Raw genomic sequence first — 17,123 nt, 5'->3', positions numbered from 1 at the left:
GGTTGACTTTTATTGGTATACTTTTACTTTTTGTAGAATGATATCTCAAAACCGTTTCCATGGTGCTGGCAAGCACTTTTTCTTTAGCTATTCCTATCTAATTTTCTCTTTAAAAAGCTTGCCAGCTTTCTGTTGCCTCCCTGTTTAAAAGTAAGCATCGGGAAGACTCTTTTAACTTTCTTAATTCTTACAGTAATAGTTTGATGCCTGTCATGGAGAGGCTTTTTGAAAATTACAGATTTTAGCAAATTACAGAACATAGCTCAGTCTGGTCACTTCTCTTACGGATCCCTTAATTTCCCGTTGTTGCTCTGTTTTGTCCTGTTAGCTGTTGTTAAAAACTCACTATCCCGGGCATCTGTTAGTTAATTTATATGATATTTAGGCACTTCCCATTTAGGCATGGGATTTCAGTCCATAAGGCTTTTTGAAATTTTGTTGATTAGTTGATTTGGTTACCTTGTTTGATGCTATGCTTTCTTTAATGTGGATCCCAGTATGTGGGAAGCAATGTTTTATTCCATCTATATAATTTCTAACTTGGCATTAGTGTTCTTCTGAGTTTTCCTGCCAACTTCCTGAGACTCCTGTTTAGATCAGTTTCTTCATTTTAGAAATAGGCATTTCTGACGGGTGTGCACTTGCATGCTCTCATATACATGTACACTTCTACAACTTGTCTAAAACTATGTATTTTTTTTGGTCTGTCAGGCTGTTATTCTTGTCCTGTTTGTAAAAGGAATTTTACTTAGCGCTCTATTGGTTGTAAATAGAGGCTGATTCAGAATGTTTGAAATTGAGCAATTGCATTCCTTGGTCTCTATTGAGTTCAAACATCTTGAACAGGTCAGAAATGTGATTAGAAGGAGGCTTCAACACTGAATGGCAATCTTCAGATTGACCTCTAGAACTAATGATGGAAATACTGATTAACTGATAATGATGGAAACATAAGTAGCTTCCTTGCAAGGAAAACCATTCGTCCTAGCATTATTCAGCATTTTTCTCAGGGCGAGTGATGTACTGATGTGTATGAAGTAGGCTTTCTGTAAAAGTGTAATTTTTTTCTTTCTCATTAATCTTCCTTAATTTAGGTATTATGAAACTGTATCTGATGTGCTAAGTTCTGTTAAGAAAATGGAAGAGAGTCTAAAAAGGTTGAAGCAAGCCAGAAGAACTGTAACTTCAAACCCTGTTGGTACAAATGGGGGCATGAGTGATGATAACAAAATCCGACTGCAGCTGGCCCTAGATGTTGAGTATTTTGGAGAACAAGTAAGTCATGAGAAACAGGTTTGTTTACTATTATTACTGGTTTTGGAAAGCAGTGACATAGAGGAGGAAAGGGAAGCTTGACTTACTTTTTTGGTCTTGAAAGCTTTGTCAGTGTGGTTTTGGTTTTTGGGGGTTTTTGCTTTGTATTTTCACATCTGTAAAATGGAGGTGACTTGAGACCTTGGTGGTTGTAGATACCACTTGAGCAATGCATGCTTTCCTGTCCTTTCTAATACAAATGCAAAACTTGTATTTCTTACTATTCAAAATTCAAGTACTACTTAGTGCTTAGAAGCACAAAGGAGAAACACTGTGGACAGATCAGAGGGCAGGGACCTTCCTTAGCTCTGATGGAAACATCTTTATGGCCCTGCTTTTGTTTGCCTTCTCTCTGGATATTTCCAGCCTTGACTTACTGCATAGTCAAGGGTCTATTCCCAAGAGCTTTGAAGATGTTAGCCTTATTTGTTGTGCTGCGTAACTGTAAGTTCCTTTCGGTGCCAAATATGAAACCTTAAATAACAAAACAAATAAAAGAAGAAAATATTCCAGGAAATATGTTCAGTAGCTACATCAAATTGTGCAAGCATACGGTTTTGTACTGATTTATTTCTGAAAATTATATATAGAGATAAACAAACTTCCAAGTGCAAGTCCGTATCATTAGTTGCCAAGCAGTTGTCATCAGTCTTGTTTATGAGCAGATGCTGTTGATGCATTATAACAGGTAGATAAAGTCTGCCTGTTTGTGAGCAGATGCTTTTCTCATATCTGAGACTTATCACAAAGGAAGAAGATTTGGGTGGAAGTATAGAAATCTTACAAACAAGAACAGTTATTTGGGTGGTTTTGGCTGGGGTTGGGCTTTTGTTCTTTTATTCCTATTATGTGCACTAACATCACTGCAATGTGAATTTAAGCTGAACTGGGGTAGACTATTCATAATCATTTAGGAGCTGTTTTGGTACATGTGAACTTTATAAAAAGTTCCAGCAGCAAACACCTTTTCAGAATCATTTAATTATGGTTTTATTTAGATCCAGATTTTTCTTTTTCAGTGCACTCTTAGTTTTCTCATGGCCGCATTTTTCTAATTGTCAGAGCAATAGATTTCCTGGGTAAGAAATTACTCATAGCAACCTCTCTATTTGTAGAGTTGTTTTCATCCCCCAGGAAGTTCGAGGCTAGAACCATAGGCTCCTGCAGCCTATTGAAATGCTTTCATCATCATACTGTTGGCTGTTCTTGGATGTATTCATATTTATCTTTAAAGTTTTGCCCAGAAACCTCATTTGGGGTTTGAAAAAATTTCAGTTGAAATCAATGCATTAAAAACAAACTTACAGCCAAGTTTCTCTTTCTGACTGTTTCATTGGAAAAATTCCAGCTGGCTTTAGTTACAAGTTGCCTAGAAGATGGTTAAATATTTTCCTGCAAGACTCTACATTAGCTGGAAAGACTTAACTGAGCAAAGTTGAATACAAATTTTTTTTATAGTGTGCACTATATGCAGTTGTCATTTTTGGCCACACATCGATGCAGGACAAAACATAGGCTTTGCTAAATGTTTTAAGTAGAATAATTAATGAGCTTTTGATGTTTTAAAGAAAATTAATGTTTCTTCTGTGTCTTTTTAGATACGAAAGATGGGACTGGAAACAAGCAACATAAAAAGCTTTTCAGCCCTTACAGAGCTGGTTCTAACAGCCAAGGACCAGGCTACAGCGTAACAGTCCTAGATATTTTTGAAAGCATGCGATTGAAGATAAACAATGTCCCTAAAAGAAAGAGAGAGAATTTAACCCTTCTTTCTTTTACCAAATAAGTAGCAATGAAGTGCTTCCTAACGTGTCTCGAGCAACAAATCAGTGGATCTTCTGTCAAGATAGGCTTGTTTCATCAAAAGACACAGAATTTACCATAGTTTTCCATTATATGGAAAGCAATCAAAAGTTCTAAACTTCCTACTGTAGAATAAAAGTGGAAGGAAATGTGTTTTTATTTTTGTTGTACATCTAAAAATGTAGAAGAATGAACTTATATGATGAAAATAATCTGTAATAAATTGTCTTCCTAAGTTTTGATGTCCCGTATGTTTTTGAATCAAATGTATTCATTGATGGCTGTCAAAAGCTTTCAGAGGGACTTTATTCCAGCTCTTCTGGAATAAAGGAAGTGCTCACAGGAATAGGAACCTGTTATTTCTTGTTACTGCTTTGCACTTAGCTGCTTTCCCTCGCCATGGAATATGGTTAGCTCTTGTTCGGGTTTTGAATGTTTTCATTTTACTGATTTGTTTTTTTCATGGACCTTGTTGGTGAGAAATGCTGCATAAAAAAAGGCTTTTAAAGTACTTTAAATTTCAAAAATCATTTCCAGTATCAGTATCTAATTTACTGGCTGTTACATTCAGGCTACCTGTTTTCCTTCAAACTAAAACTTAATTCACTAAACTAGAATTTATTCAGAGTTGGCATATTTCTGATTTGTATTATATTGTCTATTAGAATTCAGGGGAATATTTTGCCTGAATACATGCAGAATTCTTGTAACTTCAAACCTAGTTACTTCAGTACAAGGTGCATCTTTTATATAGCAGGAAATTTGAAAGTGTTATTAGGGTTTTAAATGGTAGAAGGATTAACAAAGAGCTCTCTTGAACCTACAGTGATTTGCCTATTGACACTTCTCTTTTATATGTGAGGGACAGGTAACAGTCTGGGGACAGTAGGAGGTGAATTTGAGGCTTCCAAATGAGAGAATGCACTGTGTGAGGGAAGGAAGGTTTTGTTTGTGGTTTTGTGTTGTGTTGTGTTGTTTTGTTTCTACCCTGTGAAAATTTAACACTGGAATTCTAGTTCATGTTTATTAATTAAAAATACCCATTTCTTCCTAAAGTATTTAGAGAGCATGGGTCTTAATGAGGGAGCTGAAAAAGATGCAAATCTTCCAGGTACTTAGAGATACGGCGTTCATAGCACATGATTGTTGTGTAGCATTGAAGCTGTAGTGAGCAAACCTTTCACAGCATTAAGGCTTTTATTTCTCACTGTTGGAGAATTTACCATATTTCAGTTGAGAAGACACGTCTATGTGATTGCTGTGCTTTTGAAGTGATTAGGATAGGTGATTATTATGACTTTTTTCTAAAATTAATTTTATGAAGGGCAGTGGGGAAAGTACTACTGCTTAAAATGATGTTGGTGGTTCTTGGATTCAGTCTGAGTAATGGAGAGCAGGATTTGGCTCTTCTAATTTGCTTAGCATCTCTCTGTTCATGGCAACATATACAATTGAGAGAGCATTCAAATTTATTGCTCCAGAAAGAAACAGCAAAGTGAACTAACTTGCCAGATGTCTGTTTGTTTCATTCAGTGACGTGGAGATCCTCAGCCAGCCAAGGGCTTAGGTGCACACTGCTGAATGAACGTAACTCTTACTGCTTCTGAACAAGAAGTTTGTTGTCTGTATTATATTTTTCCAGGCTTCTAATTGATGAACGTAGAAAGCTTGGTCTCCCTGCACCTCTTCATTTGCTTTTATTAAGGGTCAGGAGTAGAGACATCTTGCTACAACTAGCTACTGTTGTTTTCAGCGATGTTTTCTTTTTTTAAAATGAATGTGTAAGTTGTAGTCTGAGACTGAGATGGTAGTATTGTAAATGCGTTGTGCAACTTCTTATTTTGGAAGGCGTGTATCTCTATAAATTTAAATTTCTATAACAGCTGTCACAAAAGTAGCACATTCTGAGATCTGTGGATACTTAGTGATTGAAGATTGAACAGCTTTGTTTGTAACCCCTAAAATCAGGGAAAAGGATGCAGTCTGTGTACCAAACCAAAACGGCTTGAAAAGGCTACTTGCCCTTTTGTTGCATGTGATTTCCCACATCTTCCTGCAATAACACCACTTCCTATTTGTCATCGTCAGCTTGCTGAGTATACAGGCTGAAATCTGTTCTTTTCCATTGAAGACCAGCTTTAATTTCAGGGCAGGAAATAACATTGTATAGCAAATCAAAATTATTGAATGGTCCTACAATTGCTGTAAATGTCTACATCACTGGTTTTATGTCAGTTCCCCATCTTTTATTTTTGTTCACTTGAATAGCATTTTCTTTCAGTGGAATACGATGCTAGTTAAAAATCTGTGTGATACCCCTGTTGAAAGAAGAGGTGTGAATTGGCTTTGTCTTTGGTAAAGTGAATTTTAGCATTTTCAAATACTGTGGATCAGTGAGGAGGAGAGGATCTACCATGTAAGTAAGTGTGTTCTGATAGAGATGTCTTCTACAAATCCTCTTTCTTCTATTCCTCAGATTTTTTTTTTAAGTGCACTTCACTTCATGATAGTAATGCACATTTTGTGCTTTTTTCTTCTTCCCTTCTAGGACTTCTAGAAAACTTGCTATGCCTTTCTAAGTCTGGAACGAATTTAGCTGGAAGAGGTTTTGTATAATAGTATTGAGGAGGGAAAGAGTGGTGGCATGTTTTCCTCTAAAATGGTAATTGGATTCTCAAGTTTGTGGGTTATACCAGAAGTGGACCAGAGTGTTTTAACCTCATCACCTAAAGATAACTAGCAATACATATATTGGGCTGGAGCACTCAATATTGATTAATATTTACTCTCCTTTTTCCATCAGCAGTTGTATTTTCATGCTTGAACTGAAGGAATGAGGAAGCAAACTGCCTAGATTTTTTTTGTTAAGCTTATCAGCATAATTGTCAGCTATGCTCAGGGACAAACTGTGTTGTTTTGATGAAACTTAAGCCTGTCCTTGTCTTTGTTTTCTTTCTCCAAATCTCCTGTCTGTTAGAGCATGATTGTAGGTGCTTCATTCACTAGACTGTTGAGCTGTAGACTGCAGCTGAGAGCTCAGTGTGCAGATGATGCTTAGGATGCTTGGAATGTGCATCGTGTGCCTGGCAGAGGAGTTTGGTGGAACTGGAGGAGACTACTGGAGGAGAGTGAAGAGTATAAAATGCAATAAAAATTTTAGATGTAAAATTGATGTCAGAAACAAGTCTCAGGAGAGGATATACTGTTGGGGAAGCGGAGAGATTTAGTTGGGTTTTTTGGGGGTGTTTGGTTTTGTTTGTTGTTTGAGGGTTTTTTTACCATTTGAGCATCTAGAAGAATGGGTACACGTACAGATAGCTTATCTTTTTGGTACTGTAGCACTTGCTCCAGCACCTCTCTCTTCCTAGGCCTTGCTCTGGCCAGTATACTTTTAGTTCCCTGTCTCCGCCCTTTCTTCCTTCCTTTTCTTCTCCAGGGTGTCAGTGGAGAGGTGCTTTCCACCACAAAGTTTCTTTTCTGAAAAGTGTTTGGTTTTGTGGATAGTGGGTTTTGTTTGTTTTTCTGCCTGTAACCACTGAACCAGGGTATGGAGTCCTCTACCAGCATGCAGCCCCCACCTGCGAATAATGGCATTTTGTCCCAGAACTTACTGGCAGCGTGGCCAGGGGCTCCCTTTTGTTATCCTCCATCTTCATCATAGAAATGGAGCATTTTGTGGTCTGAAATTTTATTTGTGGCTGATGCTACCTTCCGACTTTAATGAGTAAATGGGATAACTTTTAAATGAGTATGAACACTTGGAAGCTGCCTCTTTCATGCTTACAGCTATATCATTGGCTGTACTGCATGATAATTTGCAACTTACTGTCTTAAAAAACATAAATCTGACTCAGAGCAAATTTCAGAAGCCAGAACAATGGATGTGGTTATGGACATAAACCGAACTGAACTGTGGCAAAGCAACTTGGAAGTGGTTTTATTTGCATCTTTCCGTCTCTGCATATTTATAGTTAATTGCTTCTGTATATAATACAAGTACAGTATTTAGATGTTAGAGCATCTGGAATACATACAGTATAATGGGATAAATATGGATGCTATATCATAGCACTTGAAATCCTAGTATTCTCGAGAGTGAGTTGTGTAATTAGTCTTTTCCATTAAGACAGAAGGATCTGTCATGGATCTACATCACCGATAGCAAGCCACTGGCATTAGTGGGTTTGGATTAGATAGACATTTGGGCCACTGTGGATGACAGTGAGCTACCATGCTCTGTAGGATGCATCTGGCATCATATACCAAAGAGGTTTGCAGTTATTTTCTAAACGCCATCAGTGCTAAAGACAAATCTAGAGGCAAGAGGTGGAAATCCTTGTTCCACTGAGAGGCTTTCCTTAGTACCAAGATTTCACTTCCAAATTCAAGAGTCATCTAATAACCTGTTGTTACAGTTCAATGTTTCAAACCTTTATGACTTTGTTAAGAGTTGGATTGGACCACTGAAACCTTTTTATTCATGTGTAGCAGCACATCCACCATTTATACTAGTATAGATTATTGCCATTAATACTATTTTTTAAGAACATATGGTTTGGATATGTTAAAGTTTATAGATCTGGGCTCTAACCAGTAATGTTCTTTTTCACTAGAAGGCTGTAATAAATGCCTCTCAGGTTAGAAAGTAATCCAAGGAATGGAATTGTATTGAATAGTAGGCCTTCCCCCTCCCCCCCTCTAAAAAAAATCAGAGATAATTCTGTCAGGCTATGAGAATTTATCCATCACAGTTCATTAATGCTACCAAACTCTGTTTTTAGTTTTTCCATAGAGTTAAGAAATGAACGTATCCATCTGGGCTGCAGAAAGAAGAAACTTCCTCTAAATGTGTTTTTGCTTCCAAGGCAAAAAATCTTGTCTCAGTGGGACAAGCGAAGCCTGCCCATGCTGTTGGCAGCATTTTAAAGGAAAATGTTGTTGATGAAGCTAGAAATCTCTGTGGATAACTGTAAAACTTTCACTGTAGTGTAAAAGAGGGTCTCTCTTGCAAAACTGACCAAACTAAAAATTAAAAAGTGACCTCTTAAGGAATGAAGTGGTCCTTTTCTATACCTTTCTTTAGTAAATGCTGCTTGGGCTTATAAAACCTTTTTTTTAAGCCAATGCCCTGCTGGCTACTTCTTTGTCCCCACTGCATTGAAAAAGGGAGCTGGGGGCAGCAGGGAGACAAAAATGGGAATAAGGAAAGAAGAGAAGCTGGAGGAAGAGTTTGAGTCACCTCACGTGAAATAGATGAACAAGGATGAAATGTTGCAATGGTTTAGCTTTCGGAAAGCTATATTTCAAACACTACCTGCTTCATCTCAAAGCTAAGTAGAGCACTCAATAAGATCATAAAAACAGCTGATGAATAAGAAAAAGGTGATGGGGAATGTGCATCATTCCTCTCCCTCCCCATGCCCCGTGCCTCCATTTAAACGCTGTGCAGTGGGTTTGTTATTCTGCCAAGGAAAAGCATTGCCCTTGACTTCTCTTCAAAAACAGCTAAAAGGAATGGCTTGTTCAGTGTTACTTCCAGGAACACCAAGTCTTCCTTCTGAGCTGTGGGGTCTTCTGGCTGATCACTGGTCAGTTTGAAAAAGGCTTTATTTATTACCTGTAAGGCAAAACATATGGGTAAATCCAGAGTCATCAGAGCATGATAGGGAAGAGACGAATGAGGGTTTAAGTGCTTTCTAGCTCATGAAGTAATCAGTAACTTAGATCAGTTGTAAGCAGCACAGGATAGACTCCATGGATGCTTAAAAAAGACCTCGGAGTACTTGTTCCATAACATGGGAAAATGCTCTACAACTGCTTGTACACTTGGGCTGTATGAAATCCTGGTACCCTTGAAGCCCCTGACAGAACTTCCAAGGTAGGACACCACCTAAAAATAAAATTAAGTAAAAGTAAAGGCACTCAAATTATACTTCTGGAACATAATTTGCCTTCTTTTTATGAGACAGCCCTCTCCTTCAAGCTCTCTCTTCTTCCCCTTGGGACTTGAACGCTGGAGCCTGTCTTCAGGTAAGGTTGTGTGTTGCATGCACGTGCTCTGTGTTTGCGACTTCTGGGAGTAGTCCCAAAGCGACGGGGGATTCTCCTCTACAGCTCCGCAGCTGCAGCCTCTACCACTCGCTCCAGCTGTGGTGCCTGGAGGCGCGTGAGCTGGAGGTGGTAACGAATGCAGTCTAATTTGTCCTCGGAGTACCTAGCGCGCTCACACCTTAAACTTCATCTCTCTGTTGCGCGTTATGTTTGCTGCAGTGACGAAATTTGCATAGTTTAAAGCAAACCTGTTCCTGCTGATGGGTTAATCTAAAAAGTATTCACCGTCATTCAGTCATCTGGAAAGTCCCCTACTAGCGTGTGCCCCACATGTCTCTGACTGGTTTGTTCTAGGTAAATTTATACAGTTAAAGAGGCTGAAACTGAGCAGGAGGCATATTTTTTAAATGCCAATGATGTGTGCTGTACCTTTCCAACTGTTAGACTGGCGTCGCTTATTTTACTGAGATCTGCCCCCTTCCCCAGCAGTGCAGGCAGTTCCATATCTGCAAGAAGCTCCTGTAGATCGGAGCTGCCTTCTATTGTTAATTCTGGCAGCGTTAATTTAATTTCTCTGCAGAAAAGAGAGAGAGAGAGAGAGAGAGACAAGTGAGCGCATGCTCTCCACTATGAAAGCACGGTGTTTGGGCAGTCCTGGGGAACGGGCACATGCAAACAGCCGCAAGAAGTGCTCAGTATGTGGGGACAGACAGCTACCAAGGGCTGGTGGGCATCATGTTACTGTTTCCAAGTGGGAAGTCACCCTAAATCTTCCCCGGCTACGCTATTAAACGCCAGATCATCCCACTTCATGGGTTCTGTGTTGCCAGCTACGGAATGGCGCTTGCTCGTTTCCTTGAAATACCCCCAGGTAAAAAGCCGATCCCACTGAAGTCGAGCTCCCTCGGGGTGAGGCCCCCTGGGTTTGCAGGTGTTTCTCGTTGTGCTCGGTGTTAAACCCTCCCTGCCAGGGTCTGCCCCCGGTCAGCAAGCAGGCAGGCCTGCGCCGTGCACCCTGTCTCCTTCGTCCCTACGAGAGGGTGCGTGTGCCCGAGCCCTACCTTGGGGACAGCTGCTGAAGCCAGGCCGAGGACTGCAACGGCAGCTTGGACTCCACGTGCTCCAGGTCGCTGCCGTTGATGGGCTGCAGCAGCACCAGCAGCGTGGTCTTGCTGATGGGGACTTCCACCACGGAAAAAGTCCCACTGGCATCAGTTTTGTACTTGAATGACCCCGTGACTGACGACATAGGGACCAAGACCTTCGTGTTTGAATCCACCCAGAACTCCTGAGGTTCTTTGAGCTGGGAGGCTTCCTTAATGTTCACTGAAAAACAGATTGAGAGAGAAGAAATTGATTCTTCTCGTTCTTCACTCCTCCCCTCTGCCCCTTAGCCGGTATATATGTTTGTTTAAAAACAACACACTGTGCATTAGACAAGGGCTGTGTGTATAAAATTATGTTTAGCTGCTGTAAACATATGTATCCTGCCTTTAATATGCCTTCTGCTAGCATCAGGCAGAGGCTGGTGCAGGCTCACAGCGCAGGGACTGCGACCATCAGGACTGTGGCCAAAGCTGCTATATTTCTACTGGCTTTGTCCTGGGCACAGTACTTCTGCTTGCTTGGTTGCCTGCTTCCTTGCAGGCTGCCACGTGGCTCCCAGTTGGCTCGTAGGCCTGGGGGGGGGGCTGCTTGGATTTCCTCTCCATCCCTCGAGTGGCGGTGATGGCACATTTGGGAGCACATCCATCAGGGACAGCCCTTGCTGCAGGAGTGCTCTCAGGCAGCCGGGCGGGCTCGGGAGAGGGAAGGCAGTGCAAGCTCTGGCTGAGGTCTCGCCCTTGCCGATCTTCTGAACCAAAGCAATGGGGAAGGTAGTAAGCATAACACTGAAGTGTCGATTGAGCCAAGGAGGTTAAGAAGGACATACCTGAACACTTGCTAAACCTTAATAGAAATTTCTTACCCAGTTCACAAGTTTGGGAAGCCTTGCCCTCACCTCCCGCTGCTTCTGTGCAGCTTTGCATTTCAACGTGTTATCTGCTCACTGCCATAGGTCAGTGCTGCTGCCCAGTTAGGCAGATAATCCTGTTGGCATTAAAGAAACTACTGCCATCAGCGAGAAGGGCAAAGATCAGAAATCTCGAAATTGCTGTTTGGTGGAATTAGGCAATTAGGAAAACGGATATATATGTTGTGGTAAAGAAAGGACCTCCTTGCATTAAAGTAATTAATATTGGTATAAAATAGGAGCTGGTCTAGCTGTACTGTTAACTAGTCTGTTCTCCAACAAATCCAGATAAATGCTGGACCTTAACATACTTAATATGTGGTAAGTGGTTTTGCATAGGAACACTTGCCTCTTCAGTGACCTTGCATAAAAAGAGCATTTAGGTGCTTTCACCTTCTAGAACTTCACCAAAAAGAAGCAGCAGGTAAGAGATGTGAAAGGTGTAAGCAAAACAAAGAATAAGGAGGTAGAGTTGTTCACCTTTTTTCTTATTTTCTAAGAACGAGGGATGCAAGCAGAAAGCAGAAAGGAGCTGCTTTCACAGGGTCTGTATAACCTGCAGAATTTATTCTCACTGGATAGCAACAGTCAAGACTGTAACAGAGTTAAACAGAAGGAAAAAAAGAATTGAGCATTCGGATAGCTAAATGTATCAAGGTGGGATAGTAATTGGTTTTAAATAGTCTCGGGAAAGATACTGCAAAATTTCAAAGCTCTGCTATTGACTTTGGGACGGAGCCCATTAATATTGTGCCAGTTGTGAACCATGATAAATCAGCACCCCTGTGTTCGAAACGGCTCCCTGTGGCCTTCTGCTAGGTGAGGGTCTGGACATCTGTGCCCTCAAACATGTAACTAGGTGTGCATTCCCCTGAAAGCACTCTAAAAGATGTTAGCAGTCTTAATATTTGTTTCTTACAGCATTTTTTAGGACATGGGAGAGAGATTTTTACTAAAGAAACCCTGCTTTTTGCCTCAGACACCTGGAATGTAAAATGAGGAAAACGGAAGATGATGAACATCCCTTCTTAGAAGGTGACAGCTGACACATTGGAAGAAATGTTTTTTTTACAGTGAGATCTCTTATATCAGGACACAGAAGCAGTAGGGTTGGGCAACCTTTTGGCAACCACATCAGAGCAGGGAAGACACCTGTGTCTACAATGTAGGGAAGATAACTGAAGTGAAAAAGGCTGTCAATCACAGAGGGAAGGTGTAGCCTGGGAGAGTAAAAGAGTACCTGCAGTACTGACTTGGGAGTACAGGAAAGAAACGTTGGACCTCTCTGCTTCAGGTGATGATCTCCATGTTCTGTAATACAGGCTTTATGCCAGCCTGACAAGCTTCATGAGAGGATGACTTTCTGTGGAAAGCTATGACTTTTTACTTTAAAAAAAAAAAAAAAAAAAAAAAACCAAACAGCAAAAAGCATCCTACCAGATTTCTAGTTAAAACTGAAGTTGTTGAGGGTTGTTTGTTCAAAAGAGAGTTTAAATGGGAGAAGGTAAGGGCGCTGAAGATTGTGCAGTCCCACAGTGCTATTTTCATTACTAGTTTGTAATTATTTTGCAACTTAAAAAAAAAAAGTAATCTATCAGTAAAATTTTCACCTGATGTTCTGCATTGGGTTCTAAATGGCAGTCCCTGCTCGGCAGCAAGTCTACAAATGTGAAAACAGCTGTGTGCAAGCGAACAACAGTTGAGACCATTGGAACGTTTAGCTGTTGTTTTGTATAGATTTCTGTCATTTTATCAATCCTATGGCTGTCGATAGCATCTCAGAAGCATCTATAATATGTTTTAGACAAAAAAAAATGTACTTTTTCCTTTCTGCAGCTATAGGGACAGACATGGAACATGACAGCATTGGCTGTCATGGTTGCCCCTCCACAACCAAATGGCAAAGCAAATGCTGAAGTCATCTGCTCTGTTTATTAGAAGAGAGTTGATTATCTAATTCATTTGTTCTTGAGCCAATTTTCTCCATCCCACATGTGGAGACTACACCATCTCAAGCGCACCCTTCTGAGAGAGAGGAGGTAGTAGAGCTGACCCCGTGACTCAGACCCTCAAGCATGTGTTCCTAAGCTAATAAAATTACAAGTTTCCAATACAGAAGAAGAGGAAAACATTGTTCTGGTAAAGGAAAACTGCTCTTGTGACCATGCCCAAGTCTGTAACACGAGAATTATTTTTTCAGTATCATCTCTATGCTAGACCTTATACTGAAGAGAAAGCTGATGCTCACAGCTCCCTGAGGAGTTGGGATCAGTTAATGACAACACCCGTGAAAGGCAAAGAAAACCTGATATCCAGTTTACAGGTGGGAAGATGAAGGCAGAAAAGCATTTAATGGGCACCAGAGCTCTGCTTTAGCAGTAGAGGCCCACTTAGAAACTTATGGCTCACTGCAAGTTTTCTGAAATACAGTCACTGGTAGGCAAGCTGTCCTAAAGCGTGCGAACTCTGGTATTGCATTCAGTCACAAAGACGTTGAAAAGCAGCTACACTCAGAAGAGGAGGCTCAGTTGTGGTACAGGGGGATTTCTGGGACAGCAGTGTGGAATGACCCTAGGTAATTAAGGGATTGCCTTAATTCTTCTAGTTTTGTATATGCTCCCCGCTTCCATAACTGGTAGCTTGTTTGGTTGCGTCCTGAGCCAGAAGTTGCCTCCAGACTTCTGTGTTTAATAGCCACTAGGGGAGTCATGTCCATTGTATTTTTTAGCCTTTCTTGAATCTGTACCTCCAGCTTGTTACCCCAAGCTCCCCTGTGGAAATACAGGGTCTGGGGAAAGGTATTTCTTTGGCTTGCTTTAAACCTACTTCCTGATCATTTTTGCCGGAGGTCCCTCATGACTTTTAGTTCCTTTGCAGTCAGAAATGCTGCACAATCCTCTCTTATTCACCTTCCCACACCTTTCCTAATACTTAGCTTCCTGGACAAGGAAAATTTCTTGGAGGCCATCTCCCTCCACCTCCTCCCCCTTGCCCTTGCTGGCCCGTGGCAGAGTGCAGGCAGGACCCCAGCACAGCGGTGGGGAGCAGGGCACTGTACACGGAGCAGCGGTCCAGCCTTTCATCTGAGCCTTTCCCTCTCGCTGCTGGCCGGGTGGGACCTTGCTTCCTTCCCGGGAGCAGGGCCGCTGCCCATCCTCCACCCAGCCTGCCTCCGAAACGAGCAGTGCTGCCTCGTACCTGCCAAGCGGACGTCCACCGCAAACAGCAGGTTGGTGGACGGATCGATGTCTGTCAGTAAGCACTTGCTTTGGCCCTCACTTTTGGCCTCCACGAAGGCGTTTATTTGCTTTGCTGCCTCGCTTGGGTTTGTAAAGTCAACAGCTCGGGCGTAGAGAGCATCAGCGGAGGGGAGCAAGTCCTGCACGAACAGTTGGGATAGAGGTACGCCGGGGGCAGAGAACAGGCAGAGCGTCTTGGAAAAGAGCAGCTCCTCATCCCTGCTCTTGATGAGGCTTTCGATCGTCCTCAGGCTGGAAAGGACTTTGTGTCCATCCACCCTGGAGGTGCAGTCAGGGTCTCCAGAGGGGGGAACAAATCCCAGCAAACGCTGCAAATCAGCTGCCGTCTGGTTTGAGGCACCCAGGTAGAAAGACACCAAGGAGCCATAAAGACTGGTTGGGGACAGGAGCACGTTTTGGCCCTGCCGCGCTTCCCGCAGCTTGCTGTAAAACCGCGTGCCCAGGATGTACACAAAGTCCTTCAGGTAGCTCAGTTTCTGCCTCCCCTGGCCACTCAGGCTCAGGGCTTCCAGCTTGTCCTTGTCGTTCAGGTCATCTTCGTAGGCAGGCGTGGTTTGAGACTCGATAGAGATGGGAACAAAAGTTTTCTTTCCCTCCTGGACCAGGCTTTCCAGCTCCTCACAGGTGCTCTTGTTGAGAGAAAACAAATTGAAAGGGTGGACGTAGACCCGGTCACAAGTCACTGCGGTGAGGCACGCCAACAAACGGAGAAGATCTGCTGCCAGGTTCATGTCGAAAAATTGCTTCCACTGTGTCTGCTGAAAGAAAAAGTGGGGAGGGAAGAAGCCTGATCAGCCTGCTGTAAATACAGTTTCTCTTACTCACAGGGTGAGGTGCTAGTGCTGCGTTGGCGTTACAAAGGCAGGAATTTCAGCGTTTAGTGCTGGTTGGTCTGGCTCTGCCCAGGGTGAGATGGCCACCAGTTTCAATGGTGGCAGGTGGGGAAACTGTAAGCACAGATTTGATTCCACTACCCACTGCAGTACCCTAATGATTTAGCACGGGAAGCAATAGGGTTGTGCACGCCGACTAGTTAGGCTTGCAACCTAGAGCGTGTTGCTTCTGGCAAAACATTATAATAATGCAAGTATGTTCCTCCTGGGACCTGGTCAGAGCTATCTCTGCAAACTGCTGCACTAAATCTTGCTGACACACAGACGGGCTAAGCGATTTGCCTGCTGTTACGCGGGAAGTGGGTTTGGAAACCAGGTCTCTTAAGGTCTGGCCACTGAACAATCCTGCTTTGAATGTCTAGTCAGCATAATACTTGGCACTAGCAGAGCGTTTTGTGTTTTCATAGCCCAGTGCAAACATTCATTCTAGCTTCTGGGCAAACGCACTCAAGGCTTCCTTATACAAATGTGCTAACACTGAAACCGTTTTCGTAGCACCTTCTTTATCTGAATACAAAGTTAGAAGGGGTAAGCTGAGTTTCACTCTACTGTACAGGCAGTCTTCTCCTGCGGTTAAAGACTGCCTGCTGCTCTTGCTTTTCCTGACAAGAAGTAGAGACTTTTACTGGATGTGGATGTCACCGGTGTTTTGGCACAAAGGATCTGGTGCATATTGGGAATGAGAAAGTCAGGGGCACGCATACACACACACATACATACACACAAGTGTGCAAACACACTGACAAATTTTGCATTTTTATAATTCTCACTTTTCCTATATCCATTTTTTTATAACTAATAGCTCTGCTGTACCTTCCCTGGATTTCTAGTATATGACTTTGAATTTGTGTATTTGAAATCCAAATGTATTGGAAATTATGCATCTATAACACTTACCATTGGCCAAAACGCTGTTACTCAGAGCTGTATTTTTATTCTGCTAGTCATTTCTTGTTTACTGTAGCTCTGTCCACCCTCTTTTTGCCTTTTCCAAGCTCTGCAGAGCTCACTGAATGGGCAAAATGCTAACAGCCTTGCCAGTAACCAAGCTCTGCTCTCCGCCTTCTTTCTCCAAGATTTTTTGAGTCATGCCAGCCTGTCAGATATTGTAATTCTGGTAGCCTGAGCCTTTTGAGAGGACGCAGTGCAATGTCTCTCTCACTAACACTTTAATTTACACACGGTGGAAGTGTCTGGGTTTAAATCCAGCCATTCAAGACCTGTCACCTTCCCAGCCTGATTTACGGTGTATAACCATACTCATTTCACTCGGGGATCCCCAAGTCTTCCATGCCTAATAATACTCTGGTTTGCAGTATCACCACTCTCTTGCAAATACAAAACGGAGATGTGCAGATGCTCGGTAATTAGGCATACCTTGCTAAATACATATGCCTGCTAACCCACACATCTACATTCCCAGGCCGTAGGCTCCTATCTAACAGCTTGGTTTCCAAATGGAGTTTCTGCTGTTGCGATGGTTCCTCAGGATGTCTGAGCATCTTCCTCGTGGGTGCCTGTGGGTCAGGCCTGAAACTATTTGCTCCCCGGAGGCATGCAGGGGAGGACCTCCAGCCCTGTGCCTTCATCAAGGATTGCTCTTCCCCACTAACTCCCATCCCATCCTCTATATGAGCGTGTAGGCAGCAGCAGTCGGCGCTGCCGTCCCCTCTGCTCCTGACACGTCTTCGCCTGCCCGGCCCCGCTGGCAGCAGGTGACATGCAGCACTGCAGGGCTTCCTCGTTCCTTATGACTGGTTAAAAAATTACCTTGGGAGGTGTCTTCCC

General features: G+C 42.4%; 2 protein-coding genes across 3 annotated transcripts in view; one reads left to right on the top strand and one right to left on the bottom strand.

Moving 5' to 3' along the window:
• The window catches only part of COG2 (component of oligomeric golgi complex 2), a 34,762-nt gene extending 31,409 nt beyond the window's left edge, over positions 1-3,353 (top strand). For both annotated transcript variants that reach the window (XM_075495857.1, XM_075495856.1), the window contains 2 exons: positions 1,095-1,275; positions 2,913-3,353. In XM_075495857.1, coding sequence (XP_075351972.1) covers positions 1,095-1,275; positions 2,913-3,005 — 274 coding nt within the window. In that variant the 3' untranslated portion in view covers positions 3,006-3,353. The remainder of the gene's footprint in view (positions 1-1,094; positions 1,276-2,912) is intronic.
• A 3,723-nt stretch (positions 3,354-7,076) lies between these two features.
• On the bottom strand, positions 7,077-15,196 carry AGT (angiotensinogen). The gene is made up of 4 exons (XM_075497387.1): positions 14,381-15,196; positions 10,230-10,494; positions 9,598-9,742; positions 7,077-8,734 (listed from the first exon to the last, which is right to left on the bottom strand). The coding sequence occupies exons 1-4, from the start codon at positions 15,171-15,173 to the stop codon at positions 8,552-8,554; spliced, it is 1,386 nt and encodes a 461-aa protein (XP_075353502.1). The 5' UTR covers positions 15,174-15,196; the 3' UTR covers positions 7,077-8,551.
• Positions 15,197-17,123: the final 1,927 nt, after the last annotated feature.

The sequence above is a fragment of the Mycteria americana genome, chromosome 3 (assembly GCF_035582795.1).
Source record: "Mycteria americana isolate JAX WOST 10 ecotype Jacksonville Zoo and Gardens chromosome 3, USCA_MyAme_1.0, whole genome shotgun sequence".
NCBI classification, from domain to species: Eukaryota; Metazoa; Chordata; class Aves; order Ciconiiformes; family Ciconiidae; genus Mycteria; species Mycteria americana.
The sequence above is the reverse complement of the archived record's forward strand: the minus strand, read 5'-3'. Positions and strand labels throughout refer to the sequence as shown.